Here is a 26,519-nt window from a genome sequence, read left to right on the forward strand (position 1 = left end):
CTCATCAGATGAACAATATTAGACCAGGGACGCCTGGGTGGCTCAGTTGGTTAAGCAGCTGCCTTCGGCTCAGATCATGATCCCAGCATCCTGGGATCGAGTCCCACATCAGGCTCCTTGCTCCACAGGGAGCCTGCTTCTCCCTCTGACTCTGCCTTCCACTCTGTCTGCCTGTGCTCGCTCTTGCTCTCTCTCTCTCTCTCTGACAAATAAATAAATAAAAAATCTTAAAAAAAAAAACCAAACATTAGACCAGATAATATTCATGGAAGGCCCGCCCTTCTGACCTCTGTGATTTTGTATGTGTGTCTACCCCCGGTCTTTAACCTAGATGATAAACCATATAGGGAGAAAGCCAGGAACCGTGGCTTATGAATTAAGGAACGAACGCATGACTTAATCAATTGGTCTAGGAGCTCAGGTATTTAAAAATTATAAAAGAAGAAAGCCATTTCAAGACATTTTGATTCACAACGGAGGGTTGTACTTCATATTTGCAAACAACACATTCCAAGAAATTTCAAATGTTCATCTTCGATCAGTAATTCCTTTCAGGGGATTCAGTTTACAGAATAGTCCCAGAGGAGGACCAAGATTTACTCACAAAGATGTTCATCTCAGTGTTTGTGTAACAGAAAAAAAGCAAAAGTAACTTCAGTTTCTAATACTCAGGAATGATTACATAATTCATGGGTGTTTCTTTGACATATTATCTTTTGCAAGAATGTAACATGGAGGCAATACTTGAGCTATAATGTCAAGTGGGGAGAAGAAGCCCCATCTCGCCTTGATTCTGCAGCATGATCTCAGCAAATTTCACAGATAACAGACCAGAAGAAAATGTGCCTCTGGTTAGTGGGATTACGGGTGGTTTTTTCCTTGCCTCTTTATATTTCCAAATGTTTGGCATCTATTCCGCTGAAACCCTCCCCTAAAAACAGTACAAAAATGGAACATGAAAAAGAGACACCTTGCCAAAAGTACAGTCAGCTTTCTCACCTTTTGGGCAGTGTGATTAAAGCATCACATTTAAGTACTGAATTTCTTCCTTTCTTCTTCACGGGATGGGGATTTGTGCGGGTGGCGGTGTGGTCCCAGTGCCGAAATCTCACAGCACAGAGCAGGGGTGTGGATAGCTGAGCTCTCCTGACTACTCTTGCCTCTGCATGAGTCTCTGCCTTCTTAGAAGGTGCCAGCTGGCAAGTCCGCAGACCAGAGCTGCCTTCTCCCCACCCTCACTGGGGAGGCCATGCCAGGCAGGGAGACCTGGCACCCAGGACTAAGGGCACAGACTCTAGAGACTGGCCAAGCAGAACTCCATGTCCCAGAACCTCATCGTACAGACCCCTTTGTACTTCTTGGATGGTCAGATGGGGACAGAAGAGACAACTGAGAACAGATGCGGGGGCACTGGTGAAGGCTCAGAAACCAAGTTGCTCTCCTGGCCCTGCCACTGACCTTGTGGCCTTGAAGAAGTCTTGGACCTCATGGGACCTGCTTTCACCCCCTTTCAATTGGAGGCTGGACTTCACAGACTTCAAGTTCATGTCCATCCCTAAAGGCTAACATATTATATCTCGTGATGTGAGGGCTTACTTCTAAGAATGGACAAGTTCCAGTTACTCTATGTGGCCGCTGTGTTGATCTCACTGTGCAGGGAGAGGGTCTCTCCTGAGAGGGGCGGATCTTCTCTATCAGCACCCCTGGGTTTAGCAGACCACCCTGCCTGCCCTCTCTGCAGGGCCAGGCTCTGGTCCTTCCAAGGCGACCACCTGGGACATGCCCCATGCCCTCTTCCCTCCCAGGCCTCACGAGGTGAGCGGAGGGGCTCCTGGAACTGTGTGTCAGTCTGTGAGTATGTGTGTGTCTCCATGGACACAAATTATAGTAAAAAATCAGTTTCACTAAATGTACTAAATATATCCTGGATTGGATCCTAGAACAGGAAAAGGACATTAGTAGAAACACTGGTGAAATCTGTATAGAGTCCAGAGTCTAGTTAACAGTAGTGTGCTAGTATTAATCTCCCGGTTTTGACAAATGTACCAGAGTTACATAAGATGTTAACATTAGGGAAAGCTGGGCGTAGGGTATATGGGAACACTCCATACTATCTTTGTAACTTTTCTGTAAATCTAAAATGATTCTCCCCAAAAAAGTTTATTATAAAAATTTAGTTCCAGAGTTTTACAACCCAATGTAATATACTGATTTGAACATTTAACTAGCAAATCTACTATTCAGTTCAACTTTTATTTTTCATCACGGCATAGCCTATGGTATGGTAAGGTACGCAAATCTTATGTGTGCAGCCTATTGAATTTTCATGTATGGGTTCAGCCTCCTACTAGCACCAGATCAAACAACAGAATATTTCCAAGCACCCAGAAGATTCCTTCTAGCTCTCTGTGAACAGCTCTCCTCCACCAGAAATAGCCCCTTTCCTGACTTACCATAGATTTGTTTTGCCTGGTTTTGGAACTCATGTAAATGGAGTCATCAAGAAGGTAGTCTTTTGACTCTGGCTTCTTTCATTCAATATACAATGTCTGTAAAGCCATTCACGTTATTGTGTGCAATAGTGGTTCATTCTTTTATTATTCTGAAATATTCCATTGTGTGAATATTGCCCAGTTCAGATAACCATTCTATTTTCGACTGACATTTGGATAGTTTCCACTCTGGGACTCTTAGGAATGAAGTTACCAGGAACATTCTTATACGTGTCTTTGGCAGTCAAACACATTCATCTCTCTCAGGTGTGCACTGCAGAGGGGAAGAGCAGGGTCATAGAGTATTTACATGTTCATTTAATAGACACTATCAAACAGCTTTCCAAAGTGGTCATACCAGTTATACTTCCTCCAGACCTGCATGAGTATTCTGGTTGCTTCCCATTCTTGCCAATACTTGCTGTTGTCTGTCTTTTTCATTATGATCATTCTAGTGGGTATCTCATAGTTTTAATTTGCTTTTCTCTGATGACCATGTGTTTAGCAGGCTTTATGATACCCTCTTTCATGAAGTGCCTATTCAAGCCTTTTGCCCATTTTAATTAGACAGTATTTTTTAAATTGGTTTGTAGGTGTTCTTTATATATTCTGGAAGCAACTCCTTTGTCAGATATAAGTGTTGTATTCCTATCATCTATGGCTTTTCTTTTCACTCTCTTAGTGGCATTTTTCAATGAGTAAATCAGTTCAGCTTTAACCAAATCAATTGTTTTTTTTTTTTTTCCCATTCAAATCAGAAGACTTGTATGTTTGTATACATTTAGAAGTAGAAGGAACTTTAGAGACCATCTGTGCCAGCAGTTCTTGATCCTCACTAGAATAACTTGAGGAGTTTTTGAAAAAACAATACTCATCTCTGGGTGCCACCACCAGAGATTCTGAATCAGTTGGTCAGGGGTGGAGCCCAGGCATCATCACGGTGTAAAAGCTCCCCAGGGAATTCTAATGAGCAGTTAGAATTGAGACCCACTGGAACTGAGACCCACTGACCTCTGTGAACGGACAGAGTCTATGAGAATAATGTTCAGAGCTTGGCAGTGTCCAGATGTCCTATCCTATTCCCAACTCACATCAAGACCCTTAATTGATTGACTCTCCCAGGGTAGTTAGCAGAGGCCAGATCCTGATACAATCTTCAATGGGTCTTTCTCTCTTAAAGCTCTTAGTTTGCCTGGGATAGTCCTGGCTGATGTCCATCGTCTTGGTATAATTATTAATAACATCCTCCTTTCACTCTCAAAAGTGTTCTCCTTTGGATCATACACTATCAGGCCTTAGTACCTCTAAACCTCTTGACGTTGTGCTGCCCCTGCCTGACATGCCCTTGTCCTCTCTCTCTTGGCTAGGCCCTCTGCATAGCTAACTTGCAGGGTTTAGAAGACAGCAGGTGGCTGTCTTTCCACCCCAGCAGGGGCTTACTTTCCATCCCAGCAATAACCAGGCCCTATTTCCTTATCCTTCCAGCTGGATTTCATAAATCCCCCCGCACAGAGAGGTAGCACCCAGATAGGAGGCCAGTGCCAGGAAACACACCCAGAACAGAAGCCACATCTCCAGCTCCCCACACTGTGACAATTCCATTTAACCACTGCTTGGCCACCTGGAGACATGGCTCAACTGCAAGAACCCATGACTATTGTCACTGATTGCTGCCACCCAACTATTAGATTGATCTAATTGGTAAGAGGGGCTTGATGGGGGCAGGGGGCAAGTCCATTCTTCCACAGGGACATATGACAAAGGCCCCTGAAGACCCCAGAGATCAGAGATATGTCAGCCTCCTCTGCCCAGGACTCCCCTCTCAGGTTATCACCCTCATGACAACTGGGGAGTGGCCTTCTCCCTGCTTTTTCTATATGGCAAGGACTACACAGGCACAGGATCCTCATCACTCTTTCTTCACCTCCACGTGGTGGCATCCTTGTCATCACAAAGACTGGATGCCCCAGAGAAGCTCTGTGCCACAGACACACATCCAACAGCCCAGCCCCTCCTATCCCCTTCATTCTTCTGAAATCTGAATTTCATTCCTACCTTTGGCCACATCACCTGTACCAGAATCATTTCTGATGCCTTTAGTGGATTGAATGGTGGCTCTGAAAGATAAATCCACATCCTAACCCTTAGAATCAGTCAATGTGACATGATTTAGAAAGGAGGCTTTGCAAATATCATTGAGTGCAGGATTATCCTGAGTTATCTGGGTGTTCCAGAAATCCAACGACCTGTCTCTTGTAAGAGACAGAAAAGAAAACACAGGAGAAGGGGAGACAGCCACCCAAAGACAGAGGCATTAAAGGGAAGTAGATAACCATGAGCTGAGGAATTCCTGGGGTCACCAGACACTGGATAGGCAAGCAAGGGGTCTCCCCTAGGACCTTTGGAGGAAGTACAGCCCTGCTGACACCTTGATTTTTGGACTTCCAGCCTCCAGAATTGTTGGAGAATAAATTTCTGTTGTTTTAAGCTACCAAGTTGGTATTGATTTGTTATGGCAGCTCTGGGAAACTAATGCAATGACTTAGATTATCTGAGTTTTCCTCAACCTGCCTTACCTCTCTGCAAAGCTGTGCCCCATGCTATCTCCTCTGACGCATCCCTGAGAAAACATGTGCATGTGTGCATGCGCGTGCACACACACACACACACACACACACACACACACACACCCCTCTGCTAGCTTACATCTTTGTCTCAGCCTTTCCCCAGGAACCTGATGAGCATCTAGAAATGGGCTGGGCTCCATCATTTATCAAGACCCGCACAGAGCTGGGGCTGGCAGCAGGCAGTCAGAGCCCTGCAGGGTGACTGCTGTCCTCACCTTCCCCATGGAGGGGCTGTGGAAAGCCAGGTTCCTTCAACTTCTGGGGTGAGAACTGAATCCCTTCAAAGGACTGAAACATCAAAGGAGGGAAAGGGCCAGCAGGCAGCGTCTGTACGCTCTCTATGAAGAGAACAAAGAGCTGGTCTCCAGAGACCAGAGGGTCCACCATGGGCCTCTCCGTCTGGAGCACTTCCTGGTCTGCACCCCAAATGGCTCACTGAGACAAAAATTCTCCCGGGAAGGCTTGTTTCAGGGTGAACATGAGGAAGATGACCTCTTCATAATTAGATGATTCATACAGACACCCAAACTGGGGTGACCCATCGGGGCCACTACCCATGCTCTGGAGGTCTGAGTAAGCACAGCTGCCCTTTGCCAGGAGAGCGGGCTCCGACCAGGTGTCAGGACCTGGGAGTCCCTTGTGGAGGTACACACCCAGATCAGCTCTCTGCTGCGGGTTGGTCGGGTGAGTGTAGAGCAGCCATTTGTCTGAGGCTCCTGAGCCTGCATGAGGATTGGGAAAACTGACGATGCTCCCATGGCAGCCATGGGGAGGCTCCACAAGCTTCTTCACAGGTTGGGCCTCCTTGAAGTCGAGCCCCTCATTGGTACTTTCGGCCTGGACCCTGGCTCCAAGCGGGCTTCTGGCATTCAGATACACCATCCTCTGCTTTGCGCCCCCAACTTCAGCCACTTGGCACTCTAGGGTGTCCTGGGCCACAAAGTTCCCTCTCATCCATGTGTGCCCCTGGTCATGGCTGATGAAGCAGAAGGCAAACGGGGAAGGCTTCTGGAGGGACTGAAGGATCCGGTAAGCATAGGCAGGCACCACCAGACTCCGGGTGTCATTCTGCAACTGCAGACAGTGGCCTGGACCCACTGCAAAAGTGGCCCATTCCTTGTGGGCTGCACCAATGGCGGTGTCAGTGAGGTCTCTGGCAGGGCTCCAGGACTGCCCATGGTCCATGCTGGTGACCTGGCACAGCCGAGTCATGTTGACCCTGGTGTGAAGCTGATGGTGCTCGGACACCTGCCCGGGGACAGCAATGAAGAAGAGGAAGAGGGTTCCTGTCTTCTCATCATACAAGGGACTTGGGTTCATGGACCGGTGGCCCTCCAGCTGGGCTTGAGCCACCACTTCCTGAGCGTGCCACTGAATGTGAGGGGACAGAAAGGAGGAGAACAACTTTGAAATGGCCAATGCCAGTGCCATGGCCAGGAACTGCAGTGTAGGGGGAAAATGGTGTATCTCAGAGGGTAAAAATCAAAGGTCACTGAAAAGAGCTCTCCGGACAGCACTCATTTATCTGCACAATGCCTCCACTGAGCAGCAGGAGCCAGGGCCCCCCTCACTCCCTCTATGGCAGTGCCCTCTTCATTTGAAGAGCAACACACATTACAGGGCACCTGGCATGGGCTAGACCCCAGTGTGCAAAGATGATTCAGACATGAGCCATTCCCAGCTTCATCCCTCGACCTACCAGCCCAGTCCGGCTTCGTGTTCCTGACAAATAAAGCCCTGGAGTAATTACAACTGTTTCACCAGTGCAGGGCAGAAGAAGACCATCACCTCCTGTTTCTACACATCAGAGTCTATTAATGCAGCCAGGGAAGGGCAGCACCATAGCACCAAGGACTCACACTGAGCTTCCACAGTCTCTGAGTGTGAGTCATATACACTGAGGCTCTGTAGTCTATCCCCAACCATTAACAGCTCTCTACCGATGGATGATCCTAGGAGTAGGTAACTATGCTGAGTGCATGATGTCTGTTGTCTCATCTAATGCTAACCCCTAACTCCTGGGGAACAGGTCTTTCTAATTCCATCTTACACCTGGAGAATGAGAGGCTTAGATGGGGTCGATAAGTTGCCCAACACTCTACCCTGGTAAGTGCTGGAACCAGGACTTGATCCCAAGTTCATCTGCTTCAAACCCCATGCTCCGGATAGCTACTGTATAATAATGACCACAAGGTAATGATAATAATAATATTAAGCCCTTCATATGTGATAAGCCAGCCTTGGATGTCTTCATCAAAATTAACTACTTGGTCTGCATGCTGGAAACTCAAGACACCATCACTCTGACCTTCACCCTGCTCCCCAGGTTAATTTTACTAAAAGGATACAATCCCCCCTTCCCCAGTTAGGTAATACTAAATTCCCCTCCCTTAGGTTTTCAGGGATATAGGAAGTTTTCTAAACATTAGTTTCCTGGTTGACTTGTCCCTTCATGCAATAAAGCAGATGTCGCCATGACAACGGGACTTGTTCACAGTGATCCCATGTGAAATCTAGGTGATCACCTAGGGACACTTTCTCTGCGTGATCCCTGATAGGTCTCTGGGTCCCTCTTGGGATTCAGTGTATCTCATCCCTCTGTTCTCCAGGTCTCAGCCATTTAAGGATGGAATGGTCCCTGTGCTACTCCCAGGAGCACTTGTAGCCTCACCCTACCTTACCTGGACATGGTGGGTGGATGCATCATAGCTTCCTCTTCGCAGGACAATCAGCTCCGCGTGCTCATCCTTCTTGCTCATCCGCTTTTCCACAAAGGCCAGTAGTGTCTTGTGCTGAGGCAGGTAGAGCAGAGCGGGAATTCTGTAGGCATGGGTTCCGGACTGGAACATTCTCTCTTTCTGCAGGACAGGGAAGGATGCCATGGGGCTTGGGGGTGGGCACAGGATAAGAAAATGAGTCTCTTGCAGTCACATCCTGGGATGGGGCCACAGCCATCCTCCCAGACAGGTGCTGCTCACCCCATAGGCAAGCCACCCAGTGTTGGGGTGGCCTGTCTTCTCGCCGCATGTGGTTCACCCCCTGTGATTACATTCCAAGAGCCTGTCTACCAATTGTGTGCACACCTCCCAGGGATTCTGGCAGAAATCTGTCCATGAGACATCAGAGAGAAGGTATTTAGAAAGGAGTATTTAGTGCTGTATTCTTATTATAAATTAACAAACCTTCTTACAACAGATTTGCCATAACCTTCAACTGCTTTTTCCCAACCCAAGTCATCAATCAAATGCTTAAACTTGGGTAGGAAGGGACACCTGTGTGGCTCAGTTGGTTGGACAACTGCCTTCGGCTCAGGTCATGATCCCGGAGTTCCCGGATCGAGTCCCGCATTGGGCTCCCAGCTCCACGGGGAGTCTCCTTCTCCCTTTGACCTTCTCCTCGCTCATGCTCTCTCTCACTGCCTCTCTCTCAAATAAATAAATAAAAATAAAATCTTTATAAAAACAAAAACAAAAACAAACTTGGGTAGGAAAGGAGTGCTTGCTGAGCAGTGCTCTGCTGTTGTCCAGCTGCCAGAAAAATGACACGAGAGGGTTTGGGGTTTTTTTGTTTTGTTTTTAAATAACTGCAGAGCCCTAGAAATTTGCCTTAGAAAAAAGAAAAAAAGGGGGGGGGAGCCTTGATTCTCAAGGCTCTCCTCTCCAGGCTGCTTAGAGCTAAGGCCCAGCTGCACCCACCCTGTGGGCTCCACCCCTGGGGCAGTGAGAGGACATTGGGGATGGAAGAGAGGAACTCCTGGCAGCTCGTGTGGGCTGGGAGGGTCTTCCGGACGTGTAAGAAAATAAAAAGGGCACCTGCGTGGCTCAGCTGGCTAAGTTACTGCCTTCAGCTCAGGTCACGATCCCAGAGTCCCGGGATCAAGTCCTGCATCGGGATCCCAGCTCCATGGGGAGTCTGCTTCTCCCTCTGACCTTCTCACCTCTCATGCTCTCACTGCCTCTCTCTCAAATAAATAGATAAAATCTTAAAAAAATAAATAATTGACCAACAAGGGCAGAGAGAGCTGGAGAAGACTTGGGAACTGTGGATGACAGTGGTCTCCGTGCTGGGCCACCTGGTTCCCACTGCAGGGAGTGCTAGCTGCACATGAGGAGGGACAGGACTGCCATCTGAAAAGCACCAAGACTCTGGCTCTCTTGTCCTACCTGTGACACTCTCCAGGGCTGGCCCAGCTCCAGAGTTCCTGTGAGCTCATCTGAGGCTTCCCAGAGACCCCCTCTGCCCACTCCTACCACCCTCTGCTCCCTTCCATGGAGCTGACCCCAGGGCACACCACCATCAATCTCCTGTCCTGGTTCCCGACCCCAGTTCCTGGAGACCTCCGCCTGCAACACGCTTTCAGGGAGGGGAAATGGGAAGTGGAGTGAGCAGTAAGAACCACACCTCTCCTCTGTCTCCCCTTCCTCCTCCTTGCATCTCTTCCTACCATGGATATGTATTACCTACTTAAAACTTAATTTAACATTTTGGAGACATTGTGCAATCTATCAGTATTCTATGCAATGCATAACGAGTATTATTGTTAGGCCAATCTGACAAAATACAGCTAAGAAGGGCTGCCCAGAGTAAAAATGTGTGATTGCCTCAACGTGAGGCAATGAAATGAAGATCGGAAAGAATCAAGTATGATTACAAATAAAAATGAAATAAGGGGAGAGGCCGTTTAACAGTGTTCCCTAGAAAATGGTTCAAGGGTTTATTTAAGCTCGTGGGTATTTATCTAGGAGTGGAGTTCCTGAGTCACATGGTACTTCCGAGTTTAACTTTTTGAGCTGCTGCTAGACTTGTTTTCTCCATTGGTGGCAACATGTTACATTCTTGCCAGCCCCGTTGTAGAAAGGTTCCAATCTCTCAGTGACAGCACTGCCTGCTGTGTCTTTTTGATAACAGCAGTCCTACCAGGTGTCAAGTGCTGTCTCAGTGGGGTTTTGACTTGCATTTCCAGATGACTAACGCTGGCAGTCGGAGGCGGATGTTAGCCTGGAGGCAATTTGTTTAGGCAAGGGAGTGATGTAACCTAATTTATTTTTTTAGGAAGTCCCTCTTCTGGCTCCAGGGAAGTAGTGGGGGGCGCGTGGGGGCAGCAAAGACAGAATAATTGAAAGAGGACCCAGGCTCTTAGAAATGGGGAAACAAGGGGGCGCCTGGGTGGCTCTGTGAGTTAAAGCCTCTGCCTCTGTCATGATCCCAGGGTCCTGGGAGGGTCCTGGGAGGGTCCTGGGAGGGTCCTGGGAAGGTCCTGGGAGGGTCCTGGAATCGAGCCCCGTGTGGTCATGGTCGGGCTCTCTTTTCAGCGGAGAGCCTGCTTCCCCCTCTCTCTCTGCCTGCTTCTTTGCCTACTTGTGGTCTGTGTGTCAAATAAATAAATAAAATCTTAAAAAAAAAAAAAAAAAAGGAAAGAAAGCAATGGGGAAACAGGGGAGCCTGGGTGGCTGTCAGTGGGTTAAAGCCTCTGCCTTCGGCTCAGGTTATGATCCCAGCATCCTGGGATTGAGCCCTGCACCTGGGATCAAGCCCTGCATCGGGCTCTCTGCTCCCCGGGGAGTCTGCTTCCTCCTCTCTGTCTGCCTGCCTCTCTTCCTAGTGGTGATCTCTGTTTGTCAAATAAATAAAATCTTAAAAAAAAAAAAAAAGAAAAGAAAAAAGAAATGGGGAAACAGCAAAATTAATTGAATGTGGAGGGCAAATTAGGGAGGAGCTGGAAATGCCCAGTTTAAAGGATTCTTTCTGAATTGATTTCCAGAGCGTCTGTGGCTGGTCTCCAGATTCTTTCCCGAGACCCTGCTCTCCTCTGGGGTGCGGGCAAACGTGGTCATTCATACAGCAAATGTTTATTACGTTCCTCCCTTGTGCCCTGCCTTGTTCTAGACAGTCGGGATGCTTTGTAAATAAATGAAAGATCCCTGGACTTAGGGAGTTTGTGTTCTAGTTAAGTTTATGGTCGCATACCAAACAATGCTCACTAGGACCTGGACCTATCTGAGCGCTTGATAGGGACGGTCTTATTTGACCTCGCAAATGCCCTGCCCTCTGAAAACCTGTGGGGCTGAGAGCCGGGGCCCTCGGGAAGAGAGGCCGGCACGCAGGGGGAGGCCATGGACACGTGCTAACCCAGACCCACATGCGCTGCTTGTCTAAGTATTTGTCACACGTGTATGCAGAGCGAACACGGGCACAGGAGGGCAGATGTAGAGGAAAAGGAACCTCTATGTGAGCTCGAGGGCTCCTTTCTAATCTCAGCAACTTAGCACCAGCCCAGACTGGGCCGCCAGGTGACAACACCGTCCCTGTCTTCGTGATCATCACAACCAACACTTATATGGCCTTTATGAAGGGCCAGCCCTCTTCTACTGTATCTCTAAAGGTTTTTTGTAAATTGCATTCATACATTTTGATGTTTATAATACAAATTACAAATACACATTCATTTAATATCCACAACACCCCCACGAATGAGGCACTGTTTTTAGCCCATGGTACCGATGAGGCAACTGAGTTCACGAACCCTTACGTATCAGAGCTGGGACTCAAGGCACCTTCTATCTCCCTGCAGTACTGGCTCTGGGACGAGTTCTGGGAAATGCCATCTTCCTACACCTTGTTACATTTCTGGTAGCCCTTGAGCACCTTGTGCAGGTGGCTGCTCCGTCTGCACCCAGGCCCGCCTCCCACCGTGGCAGTGGCTTGAGACCAACACAGGAGGAAGAAAACTGAATTAGGAGTCCAAAAGTTAGATTCTAGTCCCAAGTCCCCTCTTTATGTGTCTTCAGGCAGGAAGCCACATCCCTGGTTTCCATCTCCTCACCAAGCAAGCAGGGAGCTGTAGGGGGTGACCGTGCAGGCACCTGTCTCCAGTGCGGGGTGACCCTTTGGGGGAGGGGTGGTCAGGGGCCTCAGTGCAAGCCCACCTTGGGCACCGGCATCCAGGTGGTCTCCCGGGTGGCGCTGTCAGGTTGAAACGTGAGAGGCCACCCTTATGTAGGTTAAAAATGGCTTAATAGCCACAGCTTCAGATGGTCCCCTCAGGCGACAAGCAGCTGGTCTTATGGGGCCCAGGCCCAGAGCAAAGTGTTTTCCACAAAGAAGCTCACTTCTCCCGCCCCAGTGCATGAGGCTGGCTGGCCTGCTGCCATCTCAGAGGTATGGAAACTGAGAAGTAGGTCAGGGAGACAGGAGGTGACCGCCTTGAGTGGATGGTGGAAGTGGATTGGTGTGAGGCTGGAGCTACCAGATTCCAGAACCCCCAACCCTCACCACTGGGCTCTCGTGTTGCAGGACCCACAGCTGAGACTCAGATCAGAAAGGAGGGGAAGAGGCACACCTGGCAGTTTTCAGAGAGAACTAGCCCTTGCTCTTGGGGTTAGTTTTAGGTGGAACATTGGCCTGTGGGGTACCATCTTGAAATGCCACCTCTCCAAAGAGCAGCCAAGCAAGCACGCAAGCCTAAAGCTTAGCCAGCTTCTTTTCCCAGGAAAACCCAATTTCCAATGGGCTCAATCACTCAGTTTGTGGCCAGGGCTTTGTGGGGATTGCTACCCCAGGGTGAGAGGAGCTATCTTGATCCCCTTACCAGTACAGGACCACGGACCCACCTCCGGGAAGTTCAGACCAGCAATAACGTGAGAGCAGAATGAGTATTTTTCCTGAGCGACCGACCAGAACCTTCTCCACATCTTTCCCCATCCGGCAGGTACTCTGAGCACCCCAAGAAAAGATTGGGTGCCCTGTCACCCTTTTTAGAACCACGAGGTCTAAGACATTCCCAGTATCGCCCCATCGCTTCTTAATTACCTCGTACAGAAGAGCTCTTGTTCCTGTTAACAAGCTTGTCAATTCCAAGAGAAGAAGTTCGTCACGGAGAGTGATCCCAGAGGGATCCTGGCACCCGGGGCAGAGGGCAGGGAGTCAGTGTGCGTGGCAGAGGGAGTGGGAACCTGCCACTTCCTGACGGCGCACGGGAGAAGAATGAGGCACAAACAAGTCAGCTGCAAGAGGCTGCTACTCCTCAGCCCCGCTTTAATTAGATATTAGACAGTAATCAAAAGAAGAGTGAAGAAGGCTAAGCATTAATCATATGCTTGTAGATAAACAAGAAGGAAGGCAAGATACGTCTAGTCAAGCAGTATGAAGTTTATAGTTGAGTAAGCACATTCAAAGGACTTATCTAATTAGCTACAGGTGCTCTGGAGGGGGGTAGATTATGGAAAAATGAAGCAGGTGGGTTCCGCCCTGAGCGAGCCGGGCATCCCCATCTGCTTGGCTTCAAGGCCGTATGTCGTCCTCTCCCCCAGAGGCCTGTTGCCAGTCTGTGTTTTTCTTGAGGCTCTATCTAAACGTGCTTGGTAACTAGTAAAATTTCCCATGGATTATATTATAAGTAATACATTGTTCTGAGGGACAGTTACAGGAACCCAGCTTCTGGAAGAAAACTGGGGCTCCTGCATTCCTCTGGGCTAGCCTTGGGTCCCAGGGCCCTCCTCCATCACTCCAGCGTCTAAATAACTCTCAGGGACGCCCTGGATTCCGCCACCCACTCATCTGCCAACGTGCTCCAGGGCGAGGCCGGTGTACAAGCCCAGCCTTGGCTCAGTTAGGATGCTGGTACTCATTAACCGGGAGGAAGTCTGTCCAGCTCCCTGTACAGTCATAGTGATTCAGAATGAGCCATGGGCAGCCTGAGTCAAGCCTGCTTCTCAAATGGATGCAGTGAGCAAAAGATGTGCAGGGCAGGGAACAAGATCCTGGGGGCCTGGGACAATCCGGAAGTGGGGGGAGGGAGGGAGAGAGAGGGCAAGGGCGAGGGCGAGAGCCATGTCGGACTCAGCTCCTTTCCTGGCTCTGTCGGGACCAGCTGGGAAAGGAGGGCCACTCTCTTGATCTCTTAGACCCCAGTTTCCTCCTCTGAAAAAATGGGAGAAAAAATATCACAGTAGACTCCAAGCTGCAGGAGAGCAGAGACCCTCCGTCTAATCTGCTCCTACAACCAAGAGCGATTTCTGGTGCTTCACTGGTGCTCCATCAATGCTCAACAGTTGAGTGAATGGGTAAGGCTGCCTTTTCAGGCAGAAGCAATGCCGTGAAGATCACACAAGAGAATCCCATAGAAATTTCTCAACTCAGCCTCTGGCATGTGGCAGGGACTCAGTAGATGCTCGTACCTGGCAAAGAGCCCTTTTCTTCTGCACCTACCAGAACCAGACCTAAGGCTCCATTTAGGCCAGAGTTTGTTCTCAGGAGGATAAGACACTGTCTGGCACACATCCAGAAAATACAGAGCTTCCTTGACTTTTGGTGGGGTTATATCCTGACAAACATATCATAGGTTGAAAATGTCATAAGTTGAAAAGGCATTTTATACCTCTAACCTACTGAACATCGTAGCTGGGTCTAGGCCATCTTGTATGCACTCCGAACGCTGGCATTAGCCTTCAGGTTGGGCAAATCATCTAACACAAAGCCTATTTTATAATAAACGGTTGATTATCTCATGGAATGAACTGAATACTGTGCTGAAAGTGACAGACAGAATGGCCATTGGGACATGGAAGGGTTGTCTGTGTATCCGGTGTTGACCCTGGGAACTGCTGCTGATCCCAAAAGAGGACAGACTGAGCAGTGCTAGCCTGGCACAAGATCCAAATTCCCAAGTCTGCAGATGGTTTTTACTGAAGGTGTACTGCTCTCACACCCTCTTAATGCTGAAAAGTCCCAAGTTGAACCACGGTAAATTGGGGACCCCCTCCCCGTCACCACAGTCCACCACCAGACAGTGTGGGTGAAGCTGAATGAGCTGGAAAGATCAAAAGGCAGTCCGATTCAGCTGAAAGTGCCCTTCCTTGTCATCGTCTAAGACCACGGAGTGAGGGAGGCCTTCCTCATTCATTCCCTTTCCCTCAGCTGGACAAAGTCCTTTCAAAGGACCTTCAGCTCCAGACTGATCAGATCTGGTAGCTAAGAGGCAGGTATAGACGTGCCTTGGCATCTCTGTCCCCAGGGTCTCTTGGGCTGCCTCCCAGTGGAGTGTCCCCTGGATGGTTGGTTCTAGGTTCCCTGTCCTGCTCTGGTCTAGAGCTCTCTCACTGTTCTCAAAGAGACGGTCACAGTCAGCTCTTGACAGACTTTTTTCTGAATGCCCCACCGGAAGGCCAGCTCACGTGAAAGGCCGGGTTACCCCGGCCCCCCAGCTCTGACCCACACCCCCTGGTGGGAGGTTTGGGAATTACCCTGAAGCTGATACCTTGATTAAACTCTTCCTGTCTTCCAGCTAACTCACTGGGTCACAGAAGAGGTTTCCAAAAGCAGGTCCCCTAGGGCCCCCTGGGTGGCACAGTTGGTTAGGTGTCCAACTCTCGGTGTTGGCTCCATTGGGGTGGGGGTGTCTCAGGGTCATGAGACTGAGCCCCGCAAGAGGCTCCAAACTCCGTGTGAAGTTTGCTCAAGACTCTCCCTCTCCCTCTGTCCCATCCCCCAGCTCTTGTGTGCACTTGCTCTCTCTCTCTCTCTCAAATAAATAAATAAATCTTTTAAAAAAATAAAGTGGGTTAAGTGTAGCGGTAGTGATTGGTTAAAGAAATTGTGACCCATCCATAAAATGGGATATTAGGCACCAATTAATTAAAATCTTGTTTCAAAGATTAGATAATATGCAAGAAAATACTGGGATGGTTTGAAGTTTAGAAAGCAGGATACATGATGGCACACAAGGTAGGATCCCACTTTCGTAAATGTGTATATTATACACTCAAGAATCCATGTAAAAATCGGGGCACCTGGGTGGCTCAGTTGGTTGAGTGGCTGCCTTTGGCTTAGGTCATGATCCTGGAGTAGCAGGATTGAGTCCCGCATCCAGCTCCCGGCTCCACGGGGAGTCTGCTTCTCCTCTCTCATGCTCTCTTTCACTGTCTCTCTCAAATTAAAAAAAAAAAAAAAAAACTATATAAAAATAAACAAAAATTAGGGGCATCAGGGTGGTTCAGTTGGTTAAGTAACTGCATTTGGCTCAGGTCATGATCCTGAGGTCCTGGGGTCGAGCCCCCTGTCAGGCTCCCTGCTCCTCGGGTAGCCTGCCTCTTCCTCTCCCTCTGCCTGCCCCTCCCCCTTTTAGTTTTCTCTCTCTCTCTCTCTGTCAAATAAATAAAATCTTTTTAAAAAATAAAAAATTAAAATTAAAATTAAAAAATAAACAAAAATTATATCAAAATATGCATTGCTACACGCCCAAAACTTAGCAGTGTATAGAACAAAATTAATTAATTTAAATTAATTTTATTTTATTATTCTTTTTTAGAGAGAGAGCATGAAAGATGGGGGTTAGGCAGAGGGAGAGGGAGAAAGAAAATCCCAGTCAGGTTCCATGCTCAATGCAGAGCCCTGTGCAGGACTCAATCTCACAACCTTGCAACTGACCTGAGCTGAAACCAAGAGTCCAACACTTAACCAACTGAGTCACCCAAGTGCCTCAGGAGAGAGAAAAAAATTTTAATGTTTATTTACTTATTCCGGGGAGGGAGGGCAGAAGGAGAGTCCCAAACAGACTCGGTGCTGAGCGAGGAGCCTGACTCAGGGGCTCTATCCCACCACCCAGAGATTAGGACCTGAGTGGAAACCAAGAGGCAGAGGCTCAGCCGACTAAGCCACCCAGGTGCCCCAGAAAGAGAGAATCTTAAGCAGACTCCACACTGATTGCAGAGCCCAGCGTAGGGCTCAGTCTCATGTCCCTGAGATCACCACCTAAGCTGAAACCAAGAGTCAGAAGCTTAACCACAGACTGTGCCACCCAGACCCCCCAATTTTAATTAATTTTAGCTAGTGTGATTACAAGTGATATTTACTGACTTCTTTGTATTCTTCTAGGTGCACATGAATATTATTAGTTTAAAAGGTATTATTTTAAAAATAATAGTAAGTAATACAATGAAAGGCTTTAAAATGTGGCTTAAGGGTACCTATTAACTCTATCCTGGCCAGATCACTGAAATACAGGGAAATATGGCTTCAATAGGGCCTAAAAAGCTTATAGAAATGGTCTTGAGTCAGCATGCAAATTTCAATTATATTTGACTCAAAGGGATCCATTGGTTAACTCTTCAGAAGTACTCATTGAATATCCATACTAACTTGGGGAGGAGATGGAGGGAGATCAGAGATGGGTTCCCAGAACTCCAAGAGTTGATTATTTCCATGGGGTTGGGTTGGAGGGAAGACAAGCACATGATCTACAGAGGCCAGAGAAGGCAGGCATATTGTCCAAATGACCAAATTTAAAGTTGTCTAGTTAAGCAGTTTTTTAAAAAGATTTTATTTTAAAATAATCTCTACACCCAACATGGGACTCAAACTCACAACCTGAAGACCAAGGATTGCACACTCTACTGACCTGAGCCAGCCAGGCACCCCTGTAGCTAAGTTTTTTTTTTTTAATGCAACATTTTTTTATTTCTACAGTTTCTATTTAGTTCTTCGAAACTACTTTTTTATTTTTTTTTTTTTAAGATTTTATTTATTTATTTGACAGAGAGAAATCACAAGTAGGTAGAGAGGCAGGCAGAGAGAGAGAGGAGGAAGCAGGCTCCCTGCCGAGCAGAGAGCCCGATGCGGGACTCGATCCCAGGACCCTGAGATCATGACCTGAGCCGAAGGCAGCGGCTTAACCACTGAGCCACCCAGGCGCCCCGAAACTACTTTTTTAAAAAAATTATTTTCCTCAGTCCTAAAAAAACAAATGCGCTATCAAGCCATGAAAAGACATGGCGCATATTACTAAGTGAAAGGAACCAATCGGAAAAGGCTCCATACTGTATGATTCCAATTCTATGACATTCTGGAAAAGGCAGAACAATGGAGAACAGTACAAAGATCAGCAGTTGCCAGGGGTTATAGAAGTGGGGTGAGTGAGAAGGGGAAACACAAAGGACTTTTAGTACAGTGAAAATACTCTGTAATATACCACAATAATGTATATATCATTATATCTTTACCCAAACCCACCAGGAGTGACCATCCCATGTAAATTATGGACTTTGGATGATAATGATCTATCGACATAGGGTTTTTTTTTTGTACCAAGCATCGCACTCTGGTGGAGGATATTGATAGTGGGGGAGGCTGTGCATGGGTTGGGGCAGGGAGTAAATGATAAACCTCTGTACCTTCCTCTCAGTTTTGTTATGAATCTAAAACTACTCTAAAAAATAAAGTGTTAATTTTAAAACTTAGTTTCCTATTCTTGTTTCATATATTTTACTACTTTACCTAAGCACTGGAAATAGACTTTTTTTTTAAATGTCTTTTTATATTATCCTATTGTTTCATCTCCCCATATGTCAACTGCCCCATTTTTGCAGGATGCTTTTCTTCATGTTGTACTTCCTCAAATGTTTTGATTTGTAATACTAATGTTTTAATCATTTACATTCATGTATATCCTTTATATTTGTCTTCCCCAAATGTTTTATAATTTCTGTGTGTGAGCTCATCCTCATTGGAATAAACTTCAGGGTTTGGTGGTGGAGATGCCCTGAGTAGTGCCCCAGATGTTGGACCCCCCCCCATAGTTGTTTCTACCTCAATCTTAAAAGTCCACAGTTTCTCAACTTTTTCCCTCAATTTCTATCTTAGAGTTTCTGTGCTTCATGAGCAGCAAATTTTGGAGCCCATGTACAAACCTAGCTTGTTCTCTATTTTCTTACTGGGGATTCTGCTTCTGCCCATTGCCTGGGACACTTGTTTCACTTCTGAGCCTTTGAATTCCTCTCCAAACTTCCTGCTGTGTTCAGGTCCAAAGTTTTTATTCTTGTTGCCCCATTGCTGTGAACTTAAAACAAACTTATCCTCTGGCCATGTGTGTATAATCCCTAATAAACTAGCTCACCAGGGTAGGTATAGAATTATGGCATCCTGGAGATTTTCCTGTCTTCTTTTAAGATCAAATATATATATTTGATATATATATATAACAAATATATATATCCTATATATCCGATATCTCTATATTTATATATCTCTCTCTATATATATATATCGGATATATATCCGATATATATCCGATATATATATAGAGAGAGAATCCGATATATATCCGATATATATATATATATAGAGAGAGAGATAGATATAGAGATATCGGATATATAGAGAGAGAGATATATAGATATAGATATATAGGATATATATAATTTATATATATATAAAATATATTTGTTATATATAACAAATATATATATCCTATATATCTTCCTATAACAAAATACCATAGGCTGGTGGGCTTATAAGCAACAGAAATATTTTTCTCACAGTTGGGGAGGCTGGAAGTTCAAGATCATGGCACTGGCAGATTCACTGGGGAGAGCTCTCTACCTGGTTCATTGACAGCCATAGTGGAAGGGCAAGTCTCTTTACATAAGACTCTATAGGTCCCTCATAGGCAGAATCCTCATGATCTAATCATCTTCCACAGATCCCCTCCTCCTAATACCATCATTTTAGGGGTTAGTTTTCAACATATGAATTTTGAGGGATACAAACATCCAGTCCATGGCCATCAGTATCATCCCAGAATAGTCTCACACTAGAGCAGTATATGGTCATTAAAGAGTGCAGGACTCCAATGTGTGAAGAATTGGAAAACTATCAAGACAACACAGAACAGTGTATACATGCTGTGACCCCATCTGAGGAAAATACAGGGCTGTGTGTGTATGGGTGTGTGTGCGGCCATGTGTGTGTGAGACAGAGAGAGAGAGAGAGAGGTTAGGTACAGAGAGAACATTTCTAGACCAATACTCATGAAACTGTTCACAGAGGTTATATAAAATGTTTTTGAGCAAGAAAGTGACAAGATCAAGGCTGTTAGCAGACTCACATGGCATACTGAGTGGGATGGAGTGGGAAGGACTGGAAGCAATTGAGCCAGGAGACCTGTTCAGAGGCCGTTGCGCTAGTCAGGGTAAGAGCTGCCGGAGGGCTATTCCAAAGCAGTGAGATAGAGTAGAGGAGGAAAAAAGAAATTAGATTCACCTTTGAGATACTCCCAATGGCACCCCCGGGGCCTACCACGGTATCTATACCTACCAGGTGCTTACCAAAGCTATGAAATAAATGGTCTCCCATATGGGAGATTTGACCATTCCTCTCCCAAGATATCCACTGGCTACCTCAAGGTGTAAATCCCACAGACCTCATCAACTCTCTTCAGAGCTCACTCACTCAGTCCTGGGGTCAGGAGAGGGGATTTATAGGCAGGTATGGCTGGGGCCCACATTTCCCTTGTTTTCCTCTGGCCCTGCCCATCCAGAAGCATGGAACCTGTTCTGCTCTGCCCCTGTTCCCACTCCACCAGGCAGGCACTCTACCAGCAGTCTCCTTTACCGCAGGCACAGCTCTGAGCTGGGCACTGGGCGTATGTGGCAAGAGAGGTGTCTCCAAAAAGCTTCGGGCCCACTTCCTTTGGGAACTAAGGGAAGACAAGAAAATTGCTAAAGAGGAAGGGGGAATGCATGCCAAGAAAATCAGCTATAACCCTACACACACGCATTCGTGCACACGCACACAAGCATGTCCCAGCTAACATGACACTTTGCACTCAGGGCTTGCTTAAAGTATGGGTTTTACATGAGTGCCACAAAGAAAGGAGAGGGAGCAGGAGGAAAAGGAGTTGCAGAAGCGTAACGTATGAGGACCAATTGAAGGGAAGGTGCTCCTGAAGAACCGCTCATTAGGCAGACCCTCCCTGCAACACCTGTATCTATGGAAGCTCAATGGGGAGCCTTTGTTGGTGGGGGACAAGGAGGGCAAGTGGGAATAACTGCATTTATTTTGGTATCTTCTGAGCCTAATATGGGGTCTGTCTTATAATGTCCTGCTCAAATGTTTGTTAAATGAATGAAGGGATGTTTCGATGGATGATAGGAAGGATGGTTGGTTGGTTGGATGGATGGATAGATGGATGGATGGATGGACGGATGGATGGATAGATGGATAGTTGGTTGGTTGGATGGATGGATGACAGATGAATAAAAGACTACTTCCACCTGGCTTTCAGAGGCAAAACTGAAATCCGTGTTTTGTGGCAATCAGGTGGCTGTGGTATATAGTTCTTCAGAGAGGGCCCTCAGCAATCCCTACCTCCTGGCATTCATGCCTTTATGTGATCCCTTAGCTTTGAGTGTAGGCCATACCTGATGACTTTCTCCCAGCAAGCCAAAGGAACAAAAGTGATGGGCTATTACTTTTGTGAATAAACTACAAAAGACAATGTCCATCTTCCTGGTGACAAGGTGTCACAGTAGAGAGGCCCATGTGGTGGCCAACAGTCAGAGAGGGGGTGAGGCCCTCAGTCCAACAGCCCACAAGGAACTGAATGATGTCAAGAACCTCATATGCATGGAAAGAGACCCTGGATTACAGCCCATGTGAGACCCTGAACAGAGAACCCATTGAAGCCATGCCCCGATTCCTGACCCACAGAAACTGTGAGATGGTAAATGCATGCTCTTTCAAGTTACCACGTCTGGTCTTAATTTGTGGCCAGCAAGAGAGAGAGCAAATACAATGGCTGATTTGAGTTTATAAAAATGGGAACATTCTGATAATTAAACTTGGCAAATACTGGTAGTGGTTAAGAACCCAGGTTCTGATACCCATTGGCCTAGTTTGAATCCTGGATCCCCAATATACTAGCTTTGTGACCTTGGGCAAGACGGTCAACTTCTCTGAGCCTCTCTTCCTGTATTCTTAAAATGAGTATAATCCTCTGCTCACAGAGATTACATAGGATTACATAAACTGCTTACATAAAGTACTTAGCCCAGTACCTGCCACCAAACAGAAGGTGGCTGTTAACAATAATAATGATCATAGTAGGGGCGCCTGGGTGGCTCTGTGGGTTAAAGCCTTTGCCTTTGGCTCAGGTCGTGATCCCGGGGTCCTGGGATCGAGCCCCACATGGGGCTCTCTGCTCAGCAGGGAGCCTGCTTCCCTTCCTCTCTCTGTGCCTGCCTCTCTGCCTATTTGTGATCTCTGTCTGTCAAAGAAATAAATAAAATCTTTTTTAAAAAAATAATGATCATAGTAACAGAGCAGACTCCCTCAAAAAGCAGCCGGGGTCACACACCTGCAAGTGACCAAGTTGAGGCATGATGGCAAGGTGTGAGGAGTAAATGGAGCCCTAGAGGAGCTCAAGCCCATTCCCAAGTCTCAGAATCAGGTGCTGTACGGCTGCCTGGCTGGTGCAGAGGGGTGAGGGGTCAGATGTGCCGAGGGAACATCTGGGCTACCTTGCCCCAGGGCATGGTAACAGCTGTTTCCGGCCTCGACCGTGGGTAGCTCCTTCACTCCTGCATGGCCTCTGGGTCAGGTGTGTGCAGCTTCCTCCCGGTCTGGCCCACGGGGCCCAGGAAGGTAAACACCCAGACAGGAAGTGATTGTCATGGGCATGGGGCCAGCTCTGGGCTGAGACGGGTCTGAAGGTCAGGAAAGCTTCCCCAGGAGCCTTTTCTGGGAGAGGACAAAGCGCTGGCTGGAGGCTCCCTGGGACGGAGTGGAGGGTGTGCAGATCTTGCTGGGGACACGGCAACCTGCTCAGGGGAGCCCTGAACGGGACAAAGGACAGGAGAAGAGCCATCGTCCGGGGGGGCCCAACCCCCAGGAGCACCTCACTGGCAGGTGAGCAGTTTTGGTATTCTTAATGAAACAAGATGAAATAAGAGATGAAACGGGGGTTGCAGCCGGATTGGAAAGACTCCGGGCGGGTGTGTGGCGGGGAAGGAGGCCACCATGCGTCCAGTCATTGAGAAAGAGTCCCAGGAGAGAATTTCACTGTGGAGACCTGAGTCTAGTCGTGGCTTCACCATTCCCTGCCAGGACTCAGTTTCCCCATCTGTGCAGTGGGGTAATGATCCCATCCCGGCCCCTCTCCTGTCATAACTATGGGGACCAGTGAGATTGCACCCAGGACTGGCTACGTCATTGGCAGGGCCCCATGCAAACTAAACACGTGAGGCCCTTTGTTTGAAATTGGTTAAGAATTTTAAGAAAGTAGAATTTCAAAAGTATTAAGAATGGAACAGCAGAGCGTTAAACCAAGCGAGGGGCCCTTCTGCATGTGGAGTTCTGGGTGACCACATAGGTCACCTGCCCATGGCTCGACCCATAACGAAAACGGTGTGTGTAAACTGTGACATGCCAAACAAACCGTGATCACTATGTGTCACGGTCCCAATCTCTGCGTCAGGAAGCACACTAGGGGCCCAGATGTCTCAGCCCTAGAGGAACAGGCCACCGCAGAGCTGCCCCCTCCCGCTGCCCCTGAGGCTCAGCGTCCCATCTCAAAAGCACAAAAGGCCTGCCCCCTCGGAACCTTCCAGATGAGTACACCTGCCTGGCATCAAGACAAAGCCTGGTGTGACTCACACATGGGGGACGTGCTACTCGTGGATGTGGTGGGCAGGCTCTTCTTCTCTATCTTGATTTAAAACTTGAGTGTTTGCACAGTCACCGGCAAAGCAGAAGTAGGACTTGGGACTCCTGGATTTGTGACCATTCTGTCATGTTCTGCCAATGACCCACCCGGTTTTGCCTTTTGGAAAAATGCTCAGGTTAAGGCAGTAAGACCGTTGGTGGGAGTGTCTCAAGCCTGTCACACCTCTGTCCTCTGTTCTACTCCGAGTTTCTCCTCCGTGTTCACTCCCGCGCCTTCTCCAGTGCCCTTGGCCTCACACAGCCTGGTACCAGTAGGAACCAGCATCTCCAGGGCTGTCTTAAGCTTTCTGGGAAATCAGACAACAGATAATCTCCCCAACCACACTCTCAACCACACCGCTTCCTGGAGTCCAAAGTGTCAGGGCTTGCAAATCCCTCCCTTACAGAGACCCCCACGGGAAAGGGACAGTGACAGCAAGGCAGTGGGAGGCAGGGGCCAGAGATGGAGGGAGACAATTGCTTAAAGAACTCCTCCTTTCCTGTGGGAGGCCCCTCTGGCCTCAGGGGTGCAGACCAGCCCTGAGGCTCAGAGGAGGTGTGTTCTAACAGCCCACTGTGAGCCTACCAGCTCAACTCCAAATATCGCCTACCTCAGGGCCCTTTCTCCACCTCCATGAGGGGGGGCACAGAATCACCTCCTTGCTCCAAGGATGGTTATGGACTGTGGGACCAAGAGGCATTTTAGTGGGCTGAGCCACAGGGCTCTATCTCTGAGCCTCCCACGCATTGTTTTCCAGAGCTCCCCCAGGGCGTCTCAGGGAGCTGCGGAGGCAGAACAGCCTGGGCCTCAGGAGGAATTATTTTTCTCCTCCCCTTGGGTTCACCTTCCCCCATGTTTGGAGCTGTAGTCTTTTGGATGCAGAGGAAACACCCATAGGAAGACTGGCCGTCTGCACCCCTTTCCCTGGCTGGCAGCGGTCCTTGCTTGAGTGTCCCTGGGAGACCCCCCGGGGTCAGGGCAGAAGACTGAGCACTAAAGAGGGGGTGTGCGTCTGGGACATTTCTTAGTGAGTTTCTTTGGGAGAAGAGCTCAGGTAGCAAAATAAGAACCTGGGTGTCTGGGAACCTAAGTCAGACTGCATCTCTCACAATCTTTCTACCTCCACTGGCCTTGCCTCTGGGATGGGGAAAAACATCACGTGTTCAAATGAAGGGGGAGTGGGGATCATCAAAGGGGCATCAAGGAGGCCTGCGTGAAGGAAGTGGCCTTTGAGCGGAGCATCATTAAGCGGTCTTACATCACTTAATTGCTTACAAGAGAAGAACTAATGGGTATGGCTTTACGTTTCATAAAGCAAGGCTCTCTAACTTGAAAATAAGGTAGTATTTTCATGCTTACCCTATTGAATGATCCAAGTCCTTTGAAGAGCACACTCTGGCAGAGAGCGCATTTTCAGGTGGGGTGGGAGCCCCGCAGGGGACAGAAGAGGCAGAGGTATGGACCAGGCGAAGCATGAGGCCCGTATAAAGGCTGCTGATGGGATGGGTTTGCTGGAGCAGAAGGAAGGGAGAGGGTGGTGGCCTGCAGCCCGTGATGTCTAGACCCCAAAGCCTCCCGGAGATCCCAGAGGAGGTCTGTATTGCCAACCCGCCTCTCGGGGAACTCACCCCACACTCCTGCACTCCAGCACTAGCTGTCTTTGCCCCGGTTACCTTCACTTTGGGCTGGAGGTTCATGCCCCAGCTCCAGCGGCTCCCACGGCTAGAAGCTCCGCCCATTTATTATCCAGGTCTTTGATGGGTTTAAAAATGGGGTGCTGACTCATTATTATTTAATGAGTATGTTTCCTCCAGAGACCAACCCCTCTAGAACAGGCTCTCCAGAGAACAAACAGCTTGGATGATGCCTTCCAAGGCTCAGAGACGCTTGGGAGCCTCTGGGGCAGGGACCAGCAGGGAGAAGGGAGGAAGGAAAGCTGGCCTGAGGACCTTGACCACCAGGTCTTGTCTGGAAGCGGTAAGGGTCTTTCCCTGGTGTTGACTCGGGAAGCACTGCTCAATCCCAAGTACAAGTTCATCCAACCTTCTTGTGTCAGGGTTTCAGTCCATCACAGCGCTGAGTTCCCGACGTGTCAACTCCCTTGCACCTCATCTAGCCAGTCAGTGTTGGCTGCACATGTGCCCTGGGCCAGCAGTGGTAAGATGTGATGAGACGGAGAAACCTCTTCCCCTTTCCCAAGGCCCCTCATTCCCTCTGCCCCCCATATGGCTGTCCAAATAGGAAGGTTAGGAAAATCCAATTTCTCCCTCATAGCTGATTTACTTGACATGAGCCCAAACAGATTCCCATGAAATCCCAATAATGGGACAAAAAACTTTCAAGTATTTTAACTTTATAAAACCCTGACATAATGAGCTTTATTTTCCATGATGCTTTATAGACCTAAGTCCACTCATGAAAATGAGTATATCTATTTATAAAGAGACATATATCTTTTTTGCTCTCATCTGTGTGACAAAACATTCCTTGGTGGATTCTTGTGCTGGAGGAAAGCCTTCTTTTCTCTAAGTTCCTTTTTAGGAAGTCAGCTTTGAACTTTGAAACGATTGTAAGGTTTTCTGTTTCTGGAGTGAAAAAGCATCCGGCACACAGACAATTTTTCTTGGTGCCTGAGATATCAGAGCTGCTCCCAGGAACGTGCTTTCCACGGGGTTCTGGCCTCTTTGGAACCCGTTCAGAGTCAAGATCAAAGTCACTCGCAGTTTGCGAACTTGGGTTCCAAGTCAAGGGCGAGACATGGAGAGATTCTAGCTTGGGGTCACGATGAAGCCATCTTGATGTTCAATCTAAGATAGACTGACCCACCTAGGTCATGTTTGGGAAAATATTATTACAGCTGATTTGTGTCTTCACTGGAGAAATATCACAGAAGTTGTCAAAATAAAGGAGCCTGGGAAGATGGGC

The 26,519-nt window shown here is 47.9% G+C and overlaps 1 protein-coding gene and 1 long non-coding RNA gene across 5 annotated transcripts in view; one reads left to right on the forward strand and one right to left on the reverse strand.

Annotated features, from left to right (window-relative positions):
* Positions 1 to 461: 461 nt before the first annotated feature.
* Positions 462 to 26,519, reverse strand: part of NEU2 (neuraminidase 2) — a 30,415-nt gene continuing 4,357 nt past the window's right edge. The window contains exons 1-3 of one of the 4 annotated variants that reach the window (XM_082690661.1): positions 12,929 to 13,295; positions 7,801 to 7,977; positions 462 to 6,490 (exon numbers count right to left, since the gene is read on the reverse strand). In XM_082690661.1, coding sequence (XP_082546787.1) covers positions 5,552 to 6,490; positions 7,801 to 7,968 — 1,107 coding nt within the window. In that variant the 5' untranslated portion in view covers positions 7,969 to 7,977; positions 12,929 to 13,295 and the 3' untranslated portion in view covers positions 462 to 5,551. Of the gene's footprint in view, positions 6,491 to 7,800; positions 8,006 to 12,928; positions 13,296 to 26,519 lie in introns of those variants that run through there. The other 3 variants (XM_082690662.1, XM_082690659.1, XM_082690660.1) reach the window with 3 other exon arrangements.
* LOC309844244 overlaps positions 22,781 to 26,519 on the forward strand; it is a 32,157-nt gene continuing 28,418 nt past the window's right edge. The window contains exon 1 of the long non-coding RNA XR_014300559.1: positions 22,781 to 22,798. This is a non-coding gene — a long non-coding RNA (uncharacterized lncRNA). The remainder of the gene's footprint in view (positions 22,799 to 26,519) is intronic.

Source organism: Mustela nivalis, assembly GCF_964662115.1.
Source record: "Mustela nivalis genome assembly, chromosome: 11".
NCBI lineage: Eukaryota > Metazoa > Chordata > Mammalia > Carnivora > Mustelidae > Mustela > Mustela nivalis.